Source organism: Rhopilema esculentum, chromosome 5 (genome assembly GCF_057945365.1).
Source record: "Rhopilema esculentum isolate cy_ngs chromosome 5, ASM5794536v1, whole genome shotgun sequence".
Taxonomy (NCBI): Eukaryota; Metazoa; Cnidaria; class Scyphozoa; order Rhizostomeae; family Rhizostomatidae; genus Rhopilema; species Rhopilema esculentum.
The window spans coordinates 407,942-426,714 of record NC_142819.1 but is presented as its reverse complement, the minus strand read 5'-3'; the positions used below and the strand labels follow the sequence as shown (position 1 = coordinate 426,714).

Here is an 18,773-nt window from a genome sequence, read left to right as displayed (position 1 = left end):
ATTCTCGACAAAAGGACAAAACCAACGGCATCCCCCTCTAATTTTCAATGAACAAGAAAAAAACTGCTGACAACAAACACAAGCATCTTGGTCTAATTTTGGATGAAAGGCTAACTCTCACTGCGCATGTACACGAAGCAGTCATGAGAGCCAATAGGAGAATCGGAATCATTCGCTTCTTATCAAGATAAGTATCTTTTTCATTTTTATTTTCATTTTTACCCCATTTTCTGATCTGTTTTGTTGCTGTTTTTTATGCTTAAAAAATTCAAATCACGTAAAACCTTAAATATTGATACTTTTCATGTACAAGTGTATTACATATTGTAAACCAAATTATTTGTATTTGTAATCAACCCAGGAAAGGCACAGGAACGAGAACTTTTTGGGTCTACCTCAGTGTCCTTGGCAACGTCTATTTAACTATCCTAGCATTGTTATGTAATTTTTTGCGTATCTATCATAACCTTAGCAATTGTATACAATCTTAGCAATTATTTAAAGCTTGCACGATTGTTGCTGAATGAAAAAAGTTTGAGTTTGAAGTTCGAGTTTGAGAAATGTACTTGACCAAATGTAAAGCTATATGTTAGGCCACACCTTGAGTACGGTGATGTAATTTACCATGATGAAAACATATCCTATTCACGTAAATTAGAATCAACACAATATCAGGCAGCAATGGCCGTTAGTGGGGCGTGGAAGGGCACAGGCACGGACAGACTACTTGGGGAGCTCGGCTGGGAGTCGCTACGTAACAGACGATGGTACCGCAGATTATGTATATTCTTCAAGATTGCCAATAATCAGACCCTCCGGTAATTGCGTAATTATATCCCGGATGAAAATCCCCTACAAAATAACCTACGTCGTCTTACCTTGGTTAGAGCAAGAACACCTCATACACAAAATTTTCTAAAAGTTTTTTCCCATTTTGTATCCAAGTATGGAATGACCTTGGCCCCGAAATCCGAGGTGCTCCAGCAATATCCGTATTCAAACAGCTATTCAAAAATCATTACATGGTATTACCAACCGCCGTGAGTCGTCTATTATAACCCGTCTTCGAGCTCATTTCTCTGACTTACGCGAACATCGATTTGCGAGACTTACGCGAATCATAACTTTGCTTGTGCAAGCCCTATGTGTAAATGTGACTTAGAAGTCGAATCTACGATCCACTATTTCCTGCATTGCTAACAATATTCACTTGATAAAATGAACCTGCTTGATAAAATATCTGATATAGTTGGCAATGATATAACTGCCCGACGACCATTTACGTGATCTACTTCTTTTTGGAAGTAATGCTTACAACGAGAAAGCAAATGAATTGATACTGAAATGCACCGCTGAATGCGTCAAGCAAACTAAACAATTGTAATGAACTCTCTTTAGTCGTTGTCTGCTATTTCTGGTAGATTGAATACTGTCGTCCTGAACTAACACGATGACCTTAAAAAGTTGCATTTTGTACAGTATTGTACTGTATTTATCCTATATTTGTACTGTATTGCATTGTATTGTGCTGTACAGTGCTGTGTTGTTCTGTATTGTGTATTTATAGTGTATTTATATTGTATTATGCAAAGTTTTGGAATATTTGTAAAGTTGGGTGTGGAGGCAACTCTATAACGTTATGTTTTTTGCCTCCATCTCAACATTGAGTTTGTATTTGTTTTTATTGTAACAAGAAAAATAAGACGAGGGCCAGAGCAAAAAAGACAAAAAGTTTCACGTCACAAGTTTTAATTAAATGACAGGCTCTAAGACATTAATCCCTGTCCGTAACAACAACACAACACAACCAAAGTGCATTTACCCCTCAGTATTTAGTAGATACAATGGTATTCTAATTGTTAAGCTATTTACAGAGACTACAATAAATGCAGTCACAACATCAATATTACACGCATACAGTTATGCTTTTTTTAAACGAACTCACGATCGGGAAGACAGATAGGGGCTATCAAGGTCCAAATATATATGCCAAAGCAAATCCAGCTTGACACTACTTTCACCCAAACTGTTGCCCAGTTACTTGTCAGCTTGCTGAAATCCGAGCCTTTTGGACTGCGAATGAATAAAAGAATAACCTTATACAAAAAATATGACAGTAAAGGTTGGTTAGTCATTTCAACAATACAAGTGTACCCACTGGGGCCTTTTCCTGCATACTTTTCACATGTACGTTAAAGCAACTGTAGTCGTTTGAGGCAAGAATGGTAATAAAATGATTCACTAGCATTCGTCTTCCTTCGTAGTATCAAACCATTTATCCGAATATATCTCACAACATATCAATCCATGTTAGGAAATTTCTTCCGAAAATAGCAGATGAAGGCAACCGGCTAGCTGACTCTACTATCAAAAAATCAATTTGCCAATCTGGAGTTGTTCTATTTGGTCAGAAAAATATTTGCAGCCTTGGAATTAATACAAAAATCCATATTGGTATAGCAGCTGAAGTGCGATAGAGCTTCGACATTTTAAGCTGGCTCCTTTGAATAAAGAATTGAACGACATAGCTTCTAGCAAAAACAATAGACTGATTGAATGACAAACGGGAATACTTTACAAAGGCCTACCTGTACCAGTTTGTCAATGTCATCATGATGTACAGTGATGCCAAGAACATGGCAAAATGAAATAATGAATAGTTGTATGTAACCGAATTCTGTTCATCATCATAGACACTCTGGCCCTTATACTTCACTTCCTCGCCATCATCTATAAATTGAATGAGCTGACTTTATGCAAGTTTTTATTGAGAAAGCATTTAATAGAAAACATTAAAAGATTTACAAAGACATCTAGCATATATTAGTTGAGATTCTTTTGATAAAACATTTTGGAGACAAAATTAAAAAAATAATACTTTATCCTTCAAAATAATGCTTCAGAGTTTTAAGAAAGAATTTAAAAACTAGACCAACAAATTTTTATGTGCTCCTTTTGACTTCATCATCATACAAAGTTACAAGAAATACTAAAAGGATGGACAAAATTAACGCGAGGGTATTAACACAATCTTACCAGCTGAACTTTCAGTGATAAGGTTTTCCTGAGTAACAAAAATGAACAATATTAGTTCACAGGAAAGCGGAGCAACCAAAAAAAATAATTCAACTAATAAATCATTGCATAAAGAATCGCAAACTGTGTCTAACAATTTGCAATTCTTTTCTTTCGATTCATAAATATTGAAAGAGGGTGATGCAAAACCTGGTGTATTGCCTGCAAATTCTTAGCATTGCTAAAAACTTCCCAGAATCCCCAGACACGTTTTAGAGACAAAAAAACACAAAAATACGAATCAACTATGAATCAACACAGACTGTACGAGTTATAGCAACGATACTATATAGGCTTGGTCATTCTGAACAAAGATACAACGCTTTCAGATTACTAGAATAGAAAACGACTAGAGATAACGCACCTCAACACTACCAGTGTTGATCCTTGCATTGCTAAGGCTGGAACCACTTGTTCTGCGAACACTAAACAAGAAAAGGTCGACTTTGGCGTATCAAATTTTTCTTTTTATACTGGGGGTTAATCGATAAGGAAAAATATTTAAATGCATCCAAATTTCGACCAAATTTTGGGCCACATAGGAATGATAATGAAGTGAGAATATATCCCCTTCAATTACTAGAAATTTGAATTATCAATGACAACAGTAAACAGTCAACATATAAGACCGTGATTGTGTCTCCCATGAATTTTATAGAGAAAAGATATTAAGAATGAATAGCAAAACAGTATCCGTTAACATACCACGAATATATAGCAGCAACAAAAAGAATGACTGCAGCAAGCACAGTCTGGCCATCGAAGCCAGGGGACAAATTTGAATTCTGCAACAAACTGCCACTTGGGTTACACATTGCATCTAGAAAAATCAATTTTATTGATAAAATTGTTTGCTTGGATTTAAAGCTGCTAAGAAGAATATCAAGATATACATCTGCTAAAAAGAATAAAAAGATAAGAAAGCAGAACTTGTTGAGAAACAACATGACCATGATAAACCACAATCACAATCCATGATAAAAAATTTATGGGTATGTCAAAAGTTTAAAAATTTCCTTAGTGACTCATTCTTAGTAATACAAAAATTTCCTTCCCTTACACTTTATTTATGATTCAAATTATCAAACATTTACCTGGTTCGTTGCTCATAGCTGACCACACTATGTATGTAGTGTAAGCACTTATAACAGCAGACTGTAAAAGTCCAGAAGTTGGCTGAGCTGCACAAATATACAAATATTTATCAAGTTAAAAGGTTTGCATTGATCTATGGCATGCCTTACATGCTAGCAGAAATCTGAATTTTACTATGTGGAATGTTTTAATAGAAATCCTCACATGCTGGCAGAAATCTGAATTTTACTACTATGTGCACTCTTAATGTTTACAAATATATCCTTTTTCTAATCTCATATCCAACGACATGATCAATTTCAAAATAAAACGTACAAGGTCAGATGCTTGTGTACCCTATGCTAATTTTGAAAGTTATGGAATTTCTTCAGATAGAGTTTTGAAAAAGGTTATTAGTAAAGTGAAATATGAAATCCAAGTAGAATAAAAATAGGCAAACCATTACCTTCTTGAATACGAGGGTGAATTGCCATGGCAGAAACCAAAAGAACAAGACACAGATTAAAGCTGATGAAGAACTTATTCAGGCCACATTCTGAACTCTGTAATAAAACAGAACTTGTTATTTCACAGCTAGATTCCTTATCAATCCACACACATTATCGGATTTCAAAACATACATGAAGACACTACAAAATTGGCTTCTCCACGCTAAATAAAATTCACACAATTTCTTTGTATATGTGACAGACATTATTCTAATAATGATACTTCCCTTTTAACAGAATTTGTTCACACTAAAATAAACGGCTAAATGAAAGAAGCAAACAATTTCTAGGAACATATCCAACATATACCTTTGTATAGAAAATGAAAAGGAGAGTCGTTGCAACAATTGACAGTGTATACATGCCACCAGTTGAAGAAATCAAGCCTGTAAAAATTTGTCACAATATTAGCATTTCAGTTAAAAATACATTAAGGCTGAACCTGTATGGCCTGTATAGACTCTTATATTAAGAAATTTAAAATAAAAAAAAGGAATTTCAAAATCTTTTATTTTTACCAGCAAGCCAAATCTTCTTTCCAGTTTCTTCATATTTCTCTACCCTTAAATTCAAAACAGAAGTATCAACAAATTATCAAGTCAAGGCAGTATAAACGAAAAGTAATATTGGGTTGTGCCTAGGCCTTGGCAGACCAGAGAAAAACAATCAGTTTGCTTTCTTTCACTGTAAATTCAAAAACAGTTCCAATTCTATCAGTTAAGCAAACTATGTTTATAGAGAGACAAAAACTCTTCTTTTAAACTAAATCATGTCAAATGATGAAGATTATTTTATACATATATAAATAAATTAGGGTGCTTAAACAATGAAATAAGGAGACCTCAGTGTTATAAAGTAGACAAATCCTAAATCTCACCAAGATTCAGACCATGAATAGGCAAAGTCCACAAGCATAACCAACTGAAGAGCAATGAAAAGAAATCCACCAACCATTCCAATATACATCCAAGCTGAGATGAAAAAGGAAGCAATGTGGTTACAGATATAACTAATAAAAAATGGAAGATACTGTGGTTCAGGGATCATACATATAAATCCTCTCTAATACCTTTACAAAGGTATCTATGACATTTGCCTTGTATAAAATTTATAAAACTTCATGTTTTTGCCACTACAGAATAGAAGGCAGGAACAGATTATGTCTATCAATATTATAATTCTATCTTCAATAGTCAAACAATGCAATGCCTTTGGGGATTGAATATCAAGTCTTCGTGACATGTCAAGGTTGCCATTTTGTATTTGGCAAAATTGCTTCTAAACAACCTGTCATAGACTGGAATCCAATCACAATTTTCAAACCCAAAAATTCTGATTGCAACAACTATCTCCAGATAAACTGGGTATTGGATTGATCAGCTTTTCATACCACTTTCAGCTTCCATTATACTGTTTGCAGAATAAAATGAATTCCTTAATAATAAGGTGGTGAAAATCTTAAGAAAATGCTAAAAGCAAATCATAATTCAAAGAGCCTAAGCAAGGTCTTCTTTTACACTAATTAAGAGGGTTTTATCAATATAGAAGCATCTTGCAAATAGTAAAAGATACTTACTTTCTGAGAATTTGCCTTTAGGAATGAAAAATGCTGCAACAACAAGGCCCACCAGTAAAAGAAGCTTTATCAACCAAAATCTAGCAAAAAATTTTCATAATTAACCAAAAAGTCATTTTCATTTTGCATTATTTGAAACAATTCTTGTTCAATTATCTGACCCAGTTCAATTATTATGTGATTATAATTAAAGGCTCTTTCTTATGTGTTCAGCAATTCTTGGATTGAAGGGGAGATATCAAAATCACTAATATAACAGCTGTTTAATTCTGCAAGGAACAGTAACAGGCAGGAACTACTTAGGGATATGAGAGAATGCCCTGAAGCAAAAAAGAACAGCTTGAGAAAACATCTGGGGAATGACTAGGTAATCAACTAAAGGGTTAATGAGCCTTTACTGTGTTACATGTAATGAAAAGGAAGAAAGCAGTGTAATAATGCAATCCATACTCATGGAAACCTCTTATTTGAAGCAAATTTTCTATTGAGATGATGGTCTCAGAAAACTTGAGACAAATTTAAGTTCCTAACAATATTATTTGTAGCTATTCAAAAAAATTGGGGAAAAAACCTTACCCATTTTGGAAAGCAGCCCTTGGGTCCTTGCTACTCTTCACCTTGAATGTAACAACTGCCATGATAAGAAAGAATGCAGCCATTCCAAAACAAACACGATAAACAGCAAGGTAACCAACCAAACTGTTGCATGTTTTTTCAGTAATATACTCGTTGTTACAAAGATGAGGCACTGAGTCCATTTTGTCCCTTATTCCTGGTGCCAACATCACACAGGATGTTATAAAGCCAAGTAACATCAGCAAGATGTAGCCAATACGTGAGGATGTGGAGTTTTTGCATGCTGGGCAGCATCGACAACATAAACCACAAGCAGCAGGACCACAACAGCAAAGCAACTGGAGGAAATCAATTCAAAATGTAAATAATTTGAATAATAATTTGAAGACTCGTAATATTATACATAATAATTACATTAATAATTTAGTTCAAGATTACTCACTTTTGGATTACCTTTTTATTGAGCGAGCCCCTCCTTCAACAAATTCTTTTCTGCACAAAATTACATTTAATGTCATGTGGTAAGATATGTCAACAGGAATCCATGCTCCTAAGGATTAATACGATGCCTATCATTTTAACTACCGGGTATTCTATTAGCTTTACACATTTTGTACATTGTACACATTTTATTAACCTTCCTTTTTTATATGAAAAAATATCACATTAAATTACATCCACTAGATATAGGTCCAGCCAGTGATCTCCTGAGAGAGTGGGATGTGTGGCACTTTTTGAGTGTGTCAAATGTGTGACACTAGATAATGTGCACCAGATTATCTTTGATGACAGTTTTATGCAAGGGAAAGGTGTGCTACACCGACCATCCAAAAATTTTTGAAAAAGAATGGGCTCATCTGCATAATGAATTTGCTCATTTAATAATAGAAAAACCAAGCAAACATAACAAAAGCAGGTCAGGACAAATTCAGACATCTATCATCTCTTGGCATAAATAACTCTCATGAAATGGCCAAAATTAACAAAAAACCAAGCAAAGCGAATTTCTATAATAGTATGCCTCTCACGCACTTTAATCACAGGTGTGCCTCTCACCCAGTCTGCAGAGCGTGGCAGTTTTCAACAAGATCTTGTGTGCGCAAGAGCAAATATAAATGTGTGCCTGTGTGCAAGAGTGCTGACAAAATGTGCAATGTGTGCACACCATTCAGTATTGGTCTGATGCGTGCTGCAAGCTTCTTATGGGGAAAGTATTTGTCAATGTGTCTCACAACAAAAGCGCATTTAAGCATTTCACAAAATTGGGTTGATCATATATTTTGTATGATTAAATTTCAATTATGTTGACCCCTCTCCCTTGTAGTTAGTCAAACTTCTAAGTGGGGGTGTGGGATTGAAATGTAACCACCTAAAAGTTTACTCAGTCAGTTGATTTTAACATAATTCACTCACAGAATTATCCTTACAGAGAAAATTCTTGACTCTATAATCATGCTTGAGCACAATCCAGCCACTTTAGTTTCCCAAATTATCTTTACTTCTTTTATTCAGACCTTTTCATGTCCTTTGCTAGTAACCGGCAAGGCCTCTTTTTAACAGCCCACGCTTAGTGAAATTGACAATGAACCTAACACTGTAGTTTCTCAGAGAATTGGAATATTCTAGTCAGTAGGTTTTTAATTCTGGGCATCAATGGATTTAGGGCAAGCATTAGGTCATTTCAAAATATCAAATCAAAATACGAGATATGAGGTGACTTCAGGGCTATTCTGCGGTAATCTATAGGGTGTGGCCCTGAACAATTTTCCTTGACCCCCTTTTTTCCAATTTGAAACCCTGAAAGTGACCCTGAATAAGATGTGCCTCATATTTTATTCAATTAGGAGAGTATCATCTATAGAGAAACCCAATCTGCTCACAATATGCACATAGCAAAAGTGGTACATATTCTCTAATTTAGTTATAGACAGCAACTTCTTCAACTTGTGACAATCAGATGGTTCTAATGCTGACCAACACAACTTAAAGTTATTTTAAGAATACTTAAGTCCCAATTCAACAGCATTTCAAATTTTAAAGAAAATGTTGTTTAGACCAAGTTGGCAAAGCACCCCTGCAAAAACCCAACCATGGTTCATGGCCCAACCATAGTTTGCAATGGTCATACCATGGTTGAGCCGTGATCCTGACAAGTGCTGACCATGGTTAGTGACTATGGTTGAGCAATGAAAGAAGATTTTGCCTGCAATGATTTTAATTGGTTGGTTCTTGGAAAATATGAATCCTCAACTGTCTAAAAAGTTATCCTCAATAGAAATATAAGAAAAAGTAACAGTTTTCTGTATTTTTTATCATTTTCCATGTAACCATGTCTGACCATGTCAAGACCATGGTCCATGTCTCAAGACACAACTCAGTCAATAGGGGGGGTTTATGTGCTTGGTTTCTGATACCTTCAAATTGAAAGATTATATTTTCCTTGTCTCACTATTAATTTCCTTCATTTATTCTGAATGGCAAGAGTTTTACATAAACATGGTCTAACCATTGCTAAACCATGGTCCATTTATCAACTGATATTCATAAAATGGCAAAGAACTTCTAAATTAAACAGCTTGATATCCACTAGTTTTGTTTTGTGGACACATTTCCTTGTTTTTAAGCCATAGAAAAATTATTTACTTTGAATTTGAGATGTTTTATGAAAATTTGGCCTGACCATTGCTGACCCATTGCTGAACCATGGTCCATTTATTAATTGACATTTCTTAAAATGGCAAAGAATTTTTAGATTAAATAGTTTGATTTCTATTATATTTGTTTTGTGGACATATTTCCTTGTTTTTAAGCCATAGAAAAATTATTTACTTTGAATTTGAGATGTTTTATGAAAATTTGGCCTGACCATTGTTGACCCATTGCTGAACCATGGTCCATTTATTAATTGACATTTCTTAAAATGGCAAAGAATTTTTAGATTAAATAGTTTGATTTCTACTATATTTGTTTTGTGGACATATTTACTTGTTTTTAAGCCATAGAAAAATTATTTTCTTTGATTTTGAGATGTTTTATGAAAATTTGGCCTGACCATTGCTGACCCATTGCTGAACCATGGTCCATTTATTAATTGACATTTCTTAAAATGGCAAAGAATTTTTAGATTAAATAGTTTGATTTCTACTATATTTGTTTTGTGGACATATTTACTTGTTTTTAAGCCATAGAAAAATTATTTTCTTTGATTTTGAGATGTTTTATGAAAATTTGGCCTGACCATTGCTGACCCATTGCTGAACCATGGTCCATTTATTAATTGACATTTCTCAAAATGGCAAAGAATTTTTAGATTAAATACTAGTTTGATTTCTACAATATTTGTTTTGTGGACATATTTCCTTGTTTTTAAGCCATAGAAAAATTATTTTCTTTGAATTTGAGATGTTTTATGAAAATTTGGCCTGACCATTGCTGACCCATTGCTGAACCATGGTCAATTTATTAATTGACATTTCTTAAAATGGCAAAGAATTTTTAAATTAAATTCAAATTCAAAGGCAAGATCGAGCCCCCTGCCCCCTTCAAAGTCAAGAAAATTTCTAACAAGAAAGATGGGCTCCACCCCCTATGTCCCTACAAGAAATCTCCACTGTTTAAAATCCTGGTATTTTCTTCCTTTCCTACTAAGAAATTTTTGCCTATAAGTAATTTTTTGCATGGTTATATGTTTCATTATTAAGCAGGCACAAGGGAGCTTTGAGACGGTGGGGGTTTTAAAGAAGTGTGGGCTGAAACCTTTTAAAAAGAGGCTTTCCTGGTAGTTTATTACTTAATATTTGACATTTTGACATTTCCTTTGGATTTAAATTTTCTTATGCATGCAATCATGGTTTGACCATCGCTAAACCATGGCTTAACCAACAAGCAACTGCCATTTTTGAGCGCGCTTTTTCAAACACAAGATGGCCGTTTGGATTGCAGTTCGATCATCTATCAGTGTGTTCACCTTTGCGATTCATGTACGCAGCAAAAACAAGATAATTTTCAAAAGGTTTGTGCAGTTGGGAAATTTGTTGATTATGTTGAAAGCTTCATCGTAAAGAACTGTTAGGTAACATAGCGTATTTAATGTTAGGCCCGGACAGATCTAGAGGACTTGGAACCCTTTTTCTGACCGAAAGTATTGTTGCGAGTGATGCAAGATTTCGAAATAAGAACGTTTTTGTGGAGCAATTTGATGATGGATAACGTTTGATCCCGATAAAAAGATATATACGGATAGATCGCGTTTACACGGTGCCGTACAACTTTTGATAGGGAAAGACTTCCCGTTCATTACGAGTACGGATAAACCAGACTTTTCGCAACGAATGGCTTCAGTTCAAACTCTCCTCGCACCAGAGTTTATTTAAAGAATTTTGAAAATTTAGAAAATTGGACTTTATGGGCGTTGTCTTTCTAAATTTTTAACGAACACGCCCCTTCTACTATCAAGGTATACACCAATTTAACTTAAACTTTTTTTGATAAAATTCTTTAAATGTTTTTGTACAGAATCTTTTATTCTAGATTCGTATTTAGAGCAAAAATTTTAGTCTACTTGAAAATTTTCATAATGTTTTTGGTCACGACATTGATTTTATTATGACATTAGAAAACTTTCATTAGGAATTTGACCGTGATTGATAGCTAAGGGGGTAAAGTTTCACCTGGAACGATTATTGTTGTAAAACCCCTTACAAGTTCATACTTCAATTCTCTGTAAAAATTAGAACACAAGCAGAAACAATATGAAAGATTGTATCCGGAAGTGACTTGCGAGCTTAATGCACTTCAATGCACGATTATGATGCCCTGGAAGCAGGCCTGGCTTCAGGAAATTTTTTTGGGAGGGTGCAAGTGTTTACCACCAAATACATTTTGGCATTATTACACTCCGTTAATGCGACTGGTGCATTGTGCGTCGCAGTTTCAGAGACTGAGCCTGGGGGGTTAAGAATCAAGTTCAGTGACATAGTAGGACCCGCAATGGTTGGGTCAGACTCGAAAGAAATTTTTTGAAATTAAGCCTTCTAGGATGGCTAGAAATGCATCTCCCAGACTAAAATTGTCTCTGGTTTTGTCAAATATCTTGGGATTAATCTTCTTCTGTGATGTTCCTGAAAATTCTCTTATGGATCCACGGAAAACTGAACTCCAGAACTTTTTAATATCTTTGAATGTTTTTAAAAATTACATGAAGTACAATTTTCTACAAAAAAGTTTATCTACCCGTCAAAATCCCAATTTTACCGACTAAAACACAAATGCCTATTCTTGTGTTACACCCCCCACACACCCCCATGGAACCGGCCCTGTCTGGAAGCCCCATTCTACAGATTGTGAAGGCTAGTAAGGGTTGCCAGATTGAAATCTATAAAAATCCCGCATCAAGACCTAAAAAATCCCAGAATGCGATAGATTTTCTCAAAAAATCCCGAGATTTTCTCAAAAAATCCCGAGATTTTTTTTGTGATGTTCTGATGACGTCATTTACCACAGGGACAAAATTTTGACCTCTGTGCAACGACTTTTCAACTTCTCTATCTTGTGCAACATTGTAATTGTACAAATCAAAGCATTGACAGAGGAGTTAAAAATTTTTTGGATATTTTTATTTCAGTTGCAAGACAAGTAACAAAAGGCCACCATTTTAGACGAAAAATAGCTGCCAATCCTAAGTAAACCGATGACACTGAAGATAAATTTATCAAATAACATAACAATGTAACTGAATAAAGTTCGATATTTTTAGAGTTTTAAATCAGTTTCTATTCGAGAAGTCCATCACCAAAACAAAGTCATTGTCTGCATTGACTCTATAAATTCTTTCTGCGATGAATTTCCTTTTCATAGCATGGGTGACTTTGAAATTATAGCAATCTTCACCTCTCCATCTATCTACTATCTACACGGATTAATGCATCTGTAGTGGGGCTTGCCAATAGCAAAGTGTGAATGATATGTGCTGCTCTTATTCTCGTATGAATGCTTTGTTACTAACAAATCTATTCTGAAAAACTTTTCTAATCTATTCTCTAAAAATCCCGAGAATTTTCCCTCCCGAAAAAAATTCCCGAGAAAAATCCCAATAGCCCTGAATATTCCCGAGATCTCGGGATAAAATCCCGAACCTGGCAACCCTGGCTAGTATTTGCATACAGTCTCATGAAAACAAGTTCAAGAACTGTGTGTTAAGCCTGAACTTTGCCAAACTTTACGCACACTTTTCATCCTAGATAAGATGCCTTTTTTTAAAATTGATCAGGAACCTTGAAGTGCTCTAATCAGCAACAAATAAAAATATGATATCAAGCAAAGTGAGCTTTCTTGTGAAAAGCAAAGCTTTGCATTAAAATTTTCTGTGTCAGAACCTTGATGAGCTCAAAGAGAGGTTCTCTTTGTGAGTGCTTGAAGCAGGAGTTCATAAAGTGCAGAAGCAAGAGGAATCTTAAAGAAGAAAAAAAGCAAAAGTGAACCATGGCTTGATCATGGTTAGTTGATATGTTTGAACCATGGTTTGATCATGGTCAAGAGACATGGTTGAATCATGGTTTGATCATGGCCAAGAAACATGGTTGAATCATGGTTCGATCATGGTCAAGTGACATGGTTGAACCATGTTTGAACCATGTTTCAAACCAAGTTTACAAGCATTATGCAATTCCTGTAAAAATTCAAATTTGTATTTTCAAAAATTCAAATGTTTATATGGTTGAACCCTGATTTGACCTAAATTGGTAAAATGATTAGATGACATGGTCTAACCATGGAAAAACATGGTTGAAACACATTTGTTGAGCATGGTTAAGCCATGGTTCAACCATGAACAGGTAACCATGTATTGGCTATGGTCTGACCATGGTTTAAACTGAAATCATAAAAAGAACTGAAAATTTCAAAATTGTTTAAAATAATCCTGAACATTTCAGCTTTCAATTTTGCTCAAGCAAATTTATGAAAAAGTAAAAATTTTGAAATTTTCGACATGGTTCAGCAATGGTCGAGCAATGGGTCCCATTGGAAATTCGTGGTTCTACCATGGTTAACCATGGTCATTTCGTTGCTCAACCATGGTGGGAAATGGTTGAAAACCATGGTGTAACCATGGTGTCACCATTGTCAGCCATGGTTGAGCAATGGTTTTTTCGCAGGGGCAGCCTTCTCAAAGCTGCTCCTTGAAAAGTTTCCAGTACCCAGAAAAATGTGTGTGCAGCCTAATGTTTTTGTGTGCATTAGACAAGCCTCTGAAAAGTTTTGTGTGTTCATGCCACACTCTGCAGACTAACCTCTCGCACACTTGACAGACTAGACATCATCCTTTACCTTATAGATTCAAACTTGTTTTTAAATATTACACCACCACTGATGAACTTGTAATTATAGTAAATTGCATTTTAGCTTTAAAGAGATTTCCACATTAAGTGGAATTTTAGAAATAAACAGAACTTACTTGAGCTGAAATAATAGAAAATGAAATGATAGCACAAAAATTTAAAAGCAGATCATAATGAAACATAAATAACTTATAATAATAAAAACTAGGGCATTCTCACTTAAAAGTAGCCAAACAATTAACAAGAAAGATAACTCAATTTGTTTCTTTTTATTAGCAGCAAAATTGCTTTATAATATCGGTTAAGCATCTGGCAAGTGTTGTTGGTTGGAAACGAAGTTCGTTCTTTCGAGTTCATTGACAACACTATAGAAAAATGCCTGAAAAATTTACCTGTGCACCACAGCATCCTGTTAACGATGGTGCACAACTTGCCAACGAGCAAAGGCCAAGAACAGAGCCCATTTCAACCAAGAAATAGTACTTCTTTCCAGTTGCTTATTTACATCAAAATTTCATCAGAACAGAGGTTTATAAATTTTAAACACAAAGTACTTCATGTACCTCCTAATGGAACAGGGACACAAGAGTTTCTTCTTTGCAATGGGCAGCAATTAAGGGGGCCATACACTGCGGCGATGGCAAAACGTGCCGTGGTAAAGAAGCGAAATACTAGCACAGATTTGTCGACCCTCCCGGTTCAGCCGGGAGATTCCCGGCTTTGACTGCTTTCTCCTGGTCTCCCGGTTTTTATAATTTTTCTCCCGGTTATAAAGAAGTCTAGCAGAATGTACATAATAGGAAGATTATTCAGCGAATGTTTAAAATGAACTGCGCATCTTATGCTTCAAAGACAGGACTATTGTGTATGTTTTCTTTTTACAGAAGTAGACTTAAGATATGAGGTCACATTGACTTTCCACGTGAAAATAATTTTTTGTTAGTGCTTACTGAGTAACAAAAAAGCACTAAGAGTAATTATAAACATACTTCTCATGATCACTTTTGTCATAAACTGTTTGATCGATCTCACTGTTTTTGACCAAATCTCCCTGTTTTTCTTTAGGAAAAATCTAAAATCTCCAGGTTTTGAAAATTTAAGGTTGACAGGTCTGCTAGCATATAAATAAAAGGGACATATTGCTGGAAGCACAGGGCCAGGGGGGATGACCATGGCCCCCACATTTTTTGCAAAGCAAGTAGTTTTAAAGCTGCAGTAAAAGGGGGAAAGGCCTTGGCTTCCTACTTTAAAATTCGTGGCGTGGGCTATGTTGGCTAACATTCAATTTAGGTTGGAGAATCTCTGTCACGAGCGAATGCATTCCACTTTTGGACAGACACAGAGTTTTGGTGGCGTGGGCCCTAGCCCAAGCTTTATGACTGAGATTTCATTGAGAAGAATTCCCTTTTTGATCTAATGTCTCAAGCCCAGATAGTTTCGTTAGGGAAAAAAAGTGCCAAAGAATATAAGCTGTGGCCTTGATTCTGATATGAAGTCAAGCAGCCCTTGAATATTACTGGTTTTAAAAAACGTATATTGCCCTCAGAATTACCCCCTGAGTGTGTCAAGTGAAAGTGTTTCATTACCATAATACCCTTTCAATGTCCCCTTTAATTTCTAGTCCCTTTTTGATTCGGTTTTGCCGACATACAAAATTACAGCTTCTCATTTGACATGTAAATGTTCAATCTAATCATTGATCAGTGGCATCTTCTAGCACTTTTTATCCATTCAACTTTTATTTCATTATTTATTGCACTCTGAGCATAATACCGATACTCGGTCCTGCTCAGTATCGATGTAGATGTAGATAGATGTAGATGTTTCCTCCCTCGGTAGTCTCCTCCGACTGGTCCAAAGAGAGTTTCGAAAAAAGCACAATACAGAAAGAGCCCGAAAACAGCTTGGGAAAAAATAACAGTAACCTAATTAAAAAAACCTCAACGGAATGCTTCTAAATTCTCTACGCTTTTTATAGGGTGTTCATTCCAGGGTCGCAAAAAAATGTGTTGTATAGAGCAGTGGCAGCCTGGCCTTTTTCGACTGGAGGGGCCAGCAGCAAAATGATGCCCTTCATAACTAACATTATTGTCGTTTCAAGAAAGGATTGGCAGCCTGGTAATGCTCTTATATTTTTTAACCTTGTATGTCAAGATAGACTGACCCCCTCGTGAGCATAGGGTCCCAAATATGATAATTTTTCATAGAGGTGTCAGGACAAATTGGACTGATTCACGTACGATATGAAGCCAATCCAAGCAGATAAACTGAGTAAAAATGTGTCAAGAACATGTTTGGGGAAATTCCAAGAGTTACCCACTACGATGTGGTAAAATGAGGGTTTTTGTTCTCTTTGTATTTGCTGTGTTCATTTGGCACCTTGGAGGGGAATCCAAAGCGCCAGAAATATTTACCTTTGTTTTGTTAAACTTGTACATTTGGGCAACTAAACAAGCTCAAAACATACATACAACACATCTGACAGTCAGGGGACAAATTAGGGGGGTTCAGGATAATAAATAATGAAAAGAGACGTCCTTGCTAATAAGTGGAGGATTCCAGTTAATCATAAGGCTGGAAAATGCGATCACTATGACACAAGTTTAAGGTGCTAGAAATGATTATAAGACATTGATACAAAATGAGGTAAACATTTCATTACAAAACAAAACCGTTAAGATAAGGAATTTTTAAGAAATGTCGTCACAAATTGAGAACTACAACCAAAATTTTATGTAAATCTATCTGATTCTTAGAAATGGCCAGTTTCAAGGACACTTAAATGAAAAAAGCACTCTGGCCCCCCTTGCCAATCCTATTAAAAGGCAACAGGGACAGTTGACCCCCTGTGCCCCCTTTCCCGGTGTCCCTGAGAAGCATGAAGTCAATGTTTTGTCTGGGTAATACAGCACTAAAGGAGCATAAAGACGTGCCCTGAAGTGAGACTGTTCTAGGGGGTATGGGGCATGCAACCCAAGGAAGTTTTGAATTTTAAGGCGTCCTTTTTGTCTCTGCTGACCTCCTAGCGACCTAATAACCAGACAAGTGAGTCGTATCAAACTTTTTCCAAGTTTTCGGCGCCCTATACATCCTTTGGCGTCCCTATAAACAAGTCAGGTGGAGGTCCTGGCCCCCCTGCCAGGCCCCCATTGGTAAGGAGCAACTTTTTGTTGCAGGTTTATAAATTTGTTATATTTGCTTCAATCTTAAAGGCTTTACTTTTTCAAAGTATTTCTCCGTTTTACCAAACTGAAATCATTTTCTCGTGCAACGCGTGGATAAACCTCGTATTTGTTGAAGAAACAATTAAAAAGAGCCTAAACGGGCTTGAAAATCGGTTTTTGAGGAGGTTTTTGAGCTTAAATATTGCCCCGTAACTGTATTTTGTTTTCTAAATATTGCCCCTGAACTTTACTTTTTACCGTTTTGAGTTCTTTTTCCCAATTCATATTTTCTTCTATTATGACGCCTAAATGACTGCCACTTTTTAGAAGACGGACACCTACCCTGGGTACCAGACTCACTATATATGAAATAAAATAGAGAGTCTGGTCTAGTGCGCCCCATTCTCGTTCTGATGTGCTGATATTAACCAATCAGGAGCGAGTGTACAGATTTCTGTACGTTCAAAGGTCACAGCGAAACAATAAACTTAGCTCTGGTGTAAAACATTGAACAGAATAGAACATAAATAAATGCTAGCGACCGTAACGATTGCGTTTGAAGATGCTATTAAAACTGTACTCAAACAATATTTTCTGCATGTTGTGGAACTGAAAACAGAACAGCATTGAAAGCCTTGTTTGTAAAGAAAAGAGACACCTTCGCCATATTGCCAACTGGCTTTGGAAAGTCTCTGATATTTCAGGCTGTGCCTCTCGTTGCAAAGAAATTAGGCCTTGTAGTGGAATGCAGTAGATAAGAAACACCGCAAGGCGCCGAGAACAAACAACAACAAACACAGTTAATCAGTTATAGCTAATATTTCGCCTGGCATACGGGGCTTCGCTTGTCGTATTGGCCATATTTGCTGTGGTGACCTTCCACTGTGATGATTCTAACCGCCGCGGTGTCCAAGCGCGCTGCCTTCATAGTGAGGAAGTAGACGTTCAAAGTACACAAAACTTATGAGGAAAATTACAAAAGACTTTTTTTGAGTTTTATACGAAATTCGATAACTGCTTATCTGCTGATAAATGAGTTTTATATCGATTAATAACTGCATTGTGCTAACTTTAATTTCATGCTTCGCACATGCTTTTTCCTGCCAAATGGCGTTTTAAACCTGATTTGGTTGTTTTGTTATCTTGAGGCAGAAAAGTCTATTACCACTGTATTAAAAATGTCGACTTTAAAGAACTAAATAAAACACATTTGCTTTAAGATTTCCCAAAACTCCTCTGACTACTGAGTTTCTTTGTTATTTATCTGACAGTCTTGTTTCACAGGCCTAGTCTGTTAAATAGACTTCAGTTCTTTCAAGTAAGTTCACCAGAACGAGAATGGGGCGCACTAGACCAGACTCTCTATTATTTTATATAGTGAGTCTGGTACCCAGGGTAACGGACACCGTGCTCTTTACGTGAATCCAATACTACTTCTAAAATTCGATTTTGTGACGTCATC

At 35.9% G+C, this 18,773-nt stretch overlaps 1 protein-coding gene across 1 annotated transcript; it reads right to left on the bottom strand.

Annotated features, from left to right (window-relative positions):
- Positions 1-1,732: 1,732 nt before the first annotated feature.
- LOC135689640 (putative serine incorporator) lies at positions 1,733-14,701 on the bottom strand. The gene is made up of 13 exons (XM_065206939.2): positions 14,540-14,701; positions 6,811-7,148; positions 6,235-6,314; positions 5,536-5,629; positions 5,177-5,220; positions 4,968-5,044; positions 4,616-4,712; positions 4,170-4,256; positions 3,781-3,895; positions 3,440-3,500; positions 3,037-3,064; positions 2,589-2,730; positions 1,733-2,073 (listed from the first exon to the last, which is right to left on the bottom strand). The coding sequence occupies exons 1-13, from the start codon at positions 14,609-14,611 to the stop codon at positions 1,932-1,934; spliced, it is 1,377 nt and encodes a 458-aa protein (XP_065063011.2). The 5' UTR covers positions 14,612-14,701; the 3' UTR covers positions 1,733-1,931.
- Positions 14,702-18,773: the final 4,072 nt, after the last annotated feature.

What these genes read in the sequence shown, in the direction of transcription:
- LOC135689640 (XM_065206939.2), bottom strand. Translation starts at nt 14,611, where the DNA reads ATGGGCTCTGTTCTTGGCCTTTGCTCGTTGGCAAGTTGTGCACCATCG. An exon ending in AAAGAAGATTTGGCTTGCTG is followed by an intron (nt 5,045 to 5,176) that starts GTAAAAATAAAA and finishes AAATTTTTACAG; the next exon opens with GCTTGATTTCTTCAACTGGT. An exon ending in TTTTCATTTTCTATACAAAG is followed by an intron (nt 4,713 to 4,967) that starts GTATATGTTGGA and finishes GTTTTATTACAG; the next exon opens with AGTTCAGAATGTGGCCTGAA.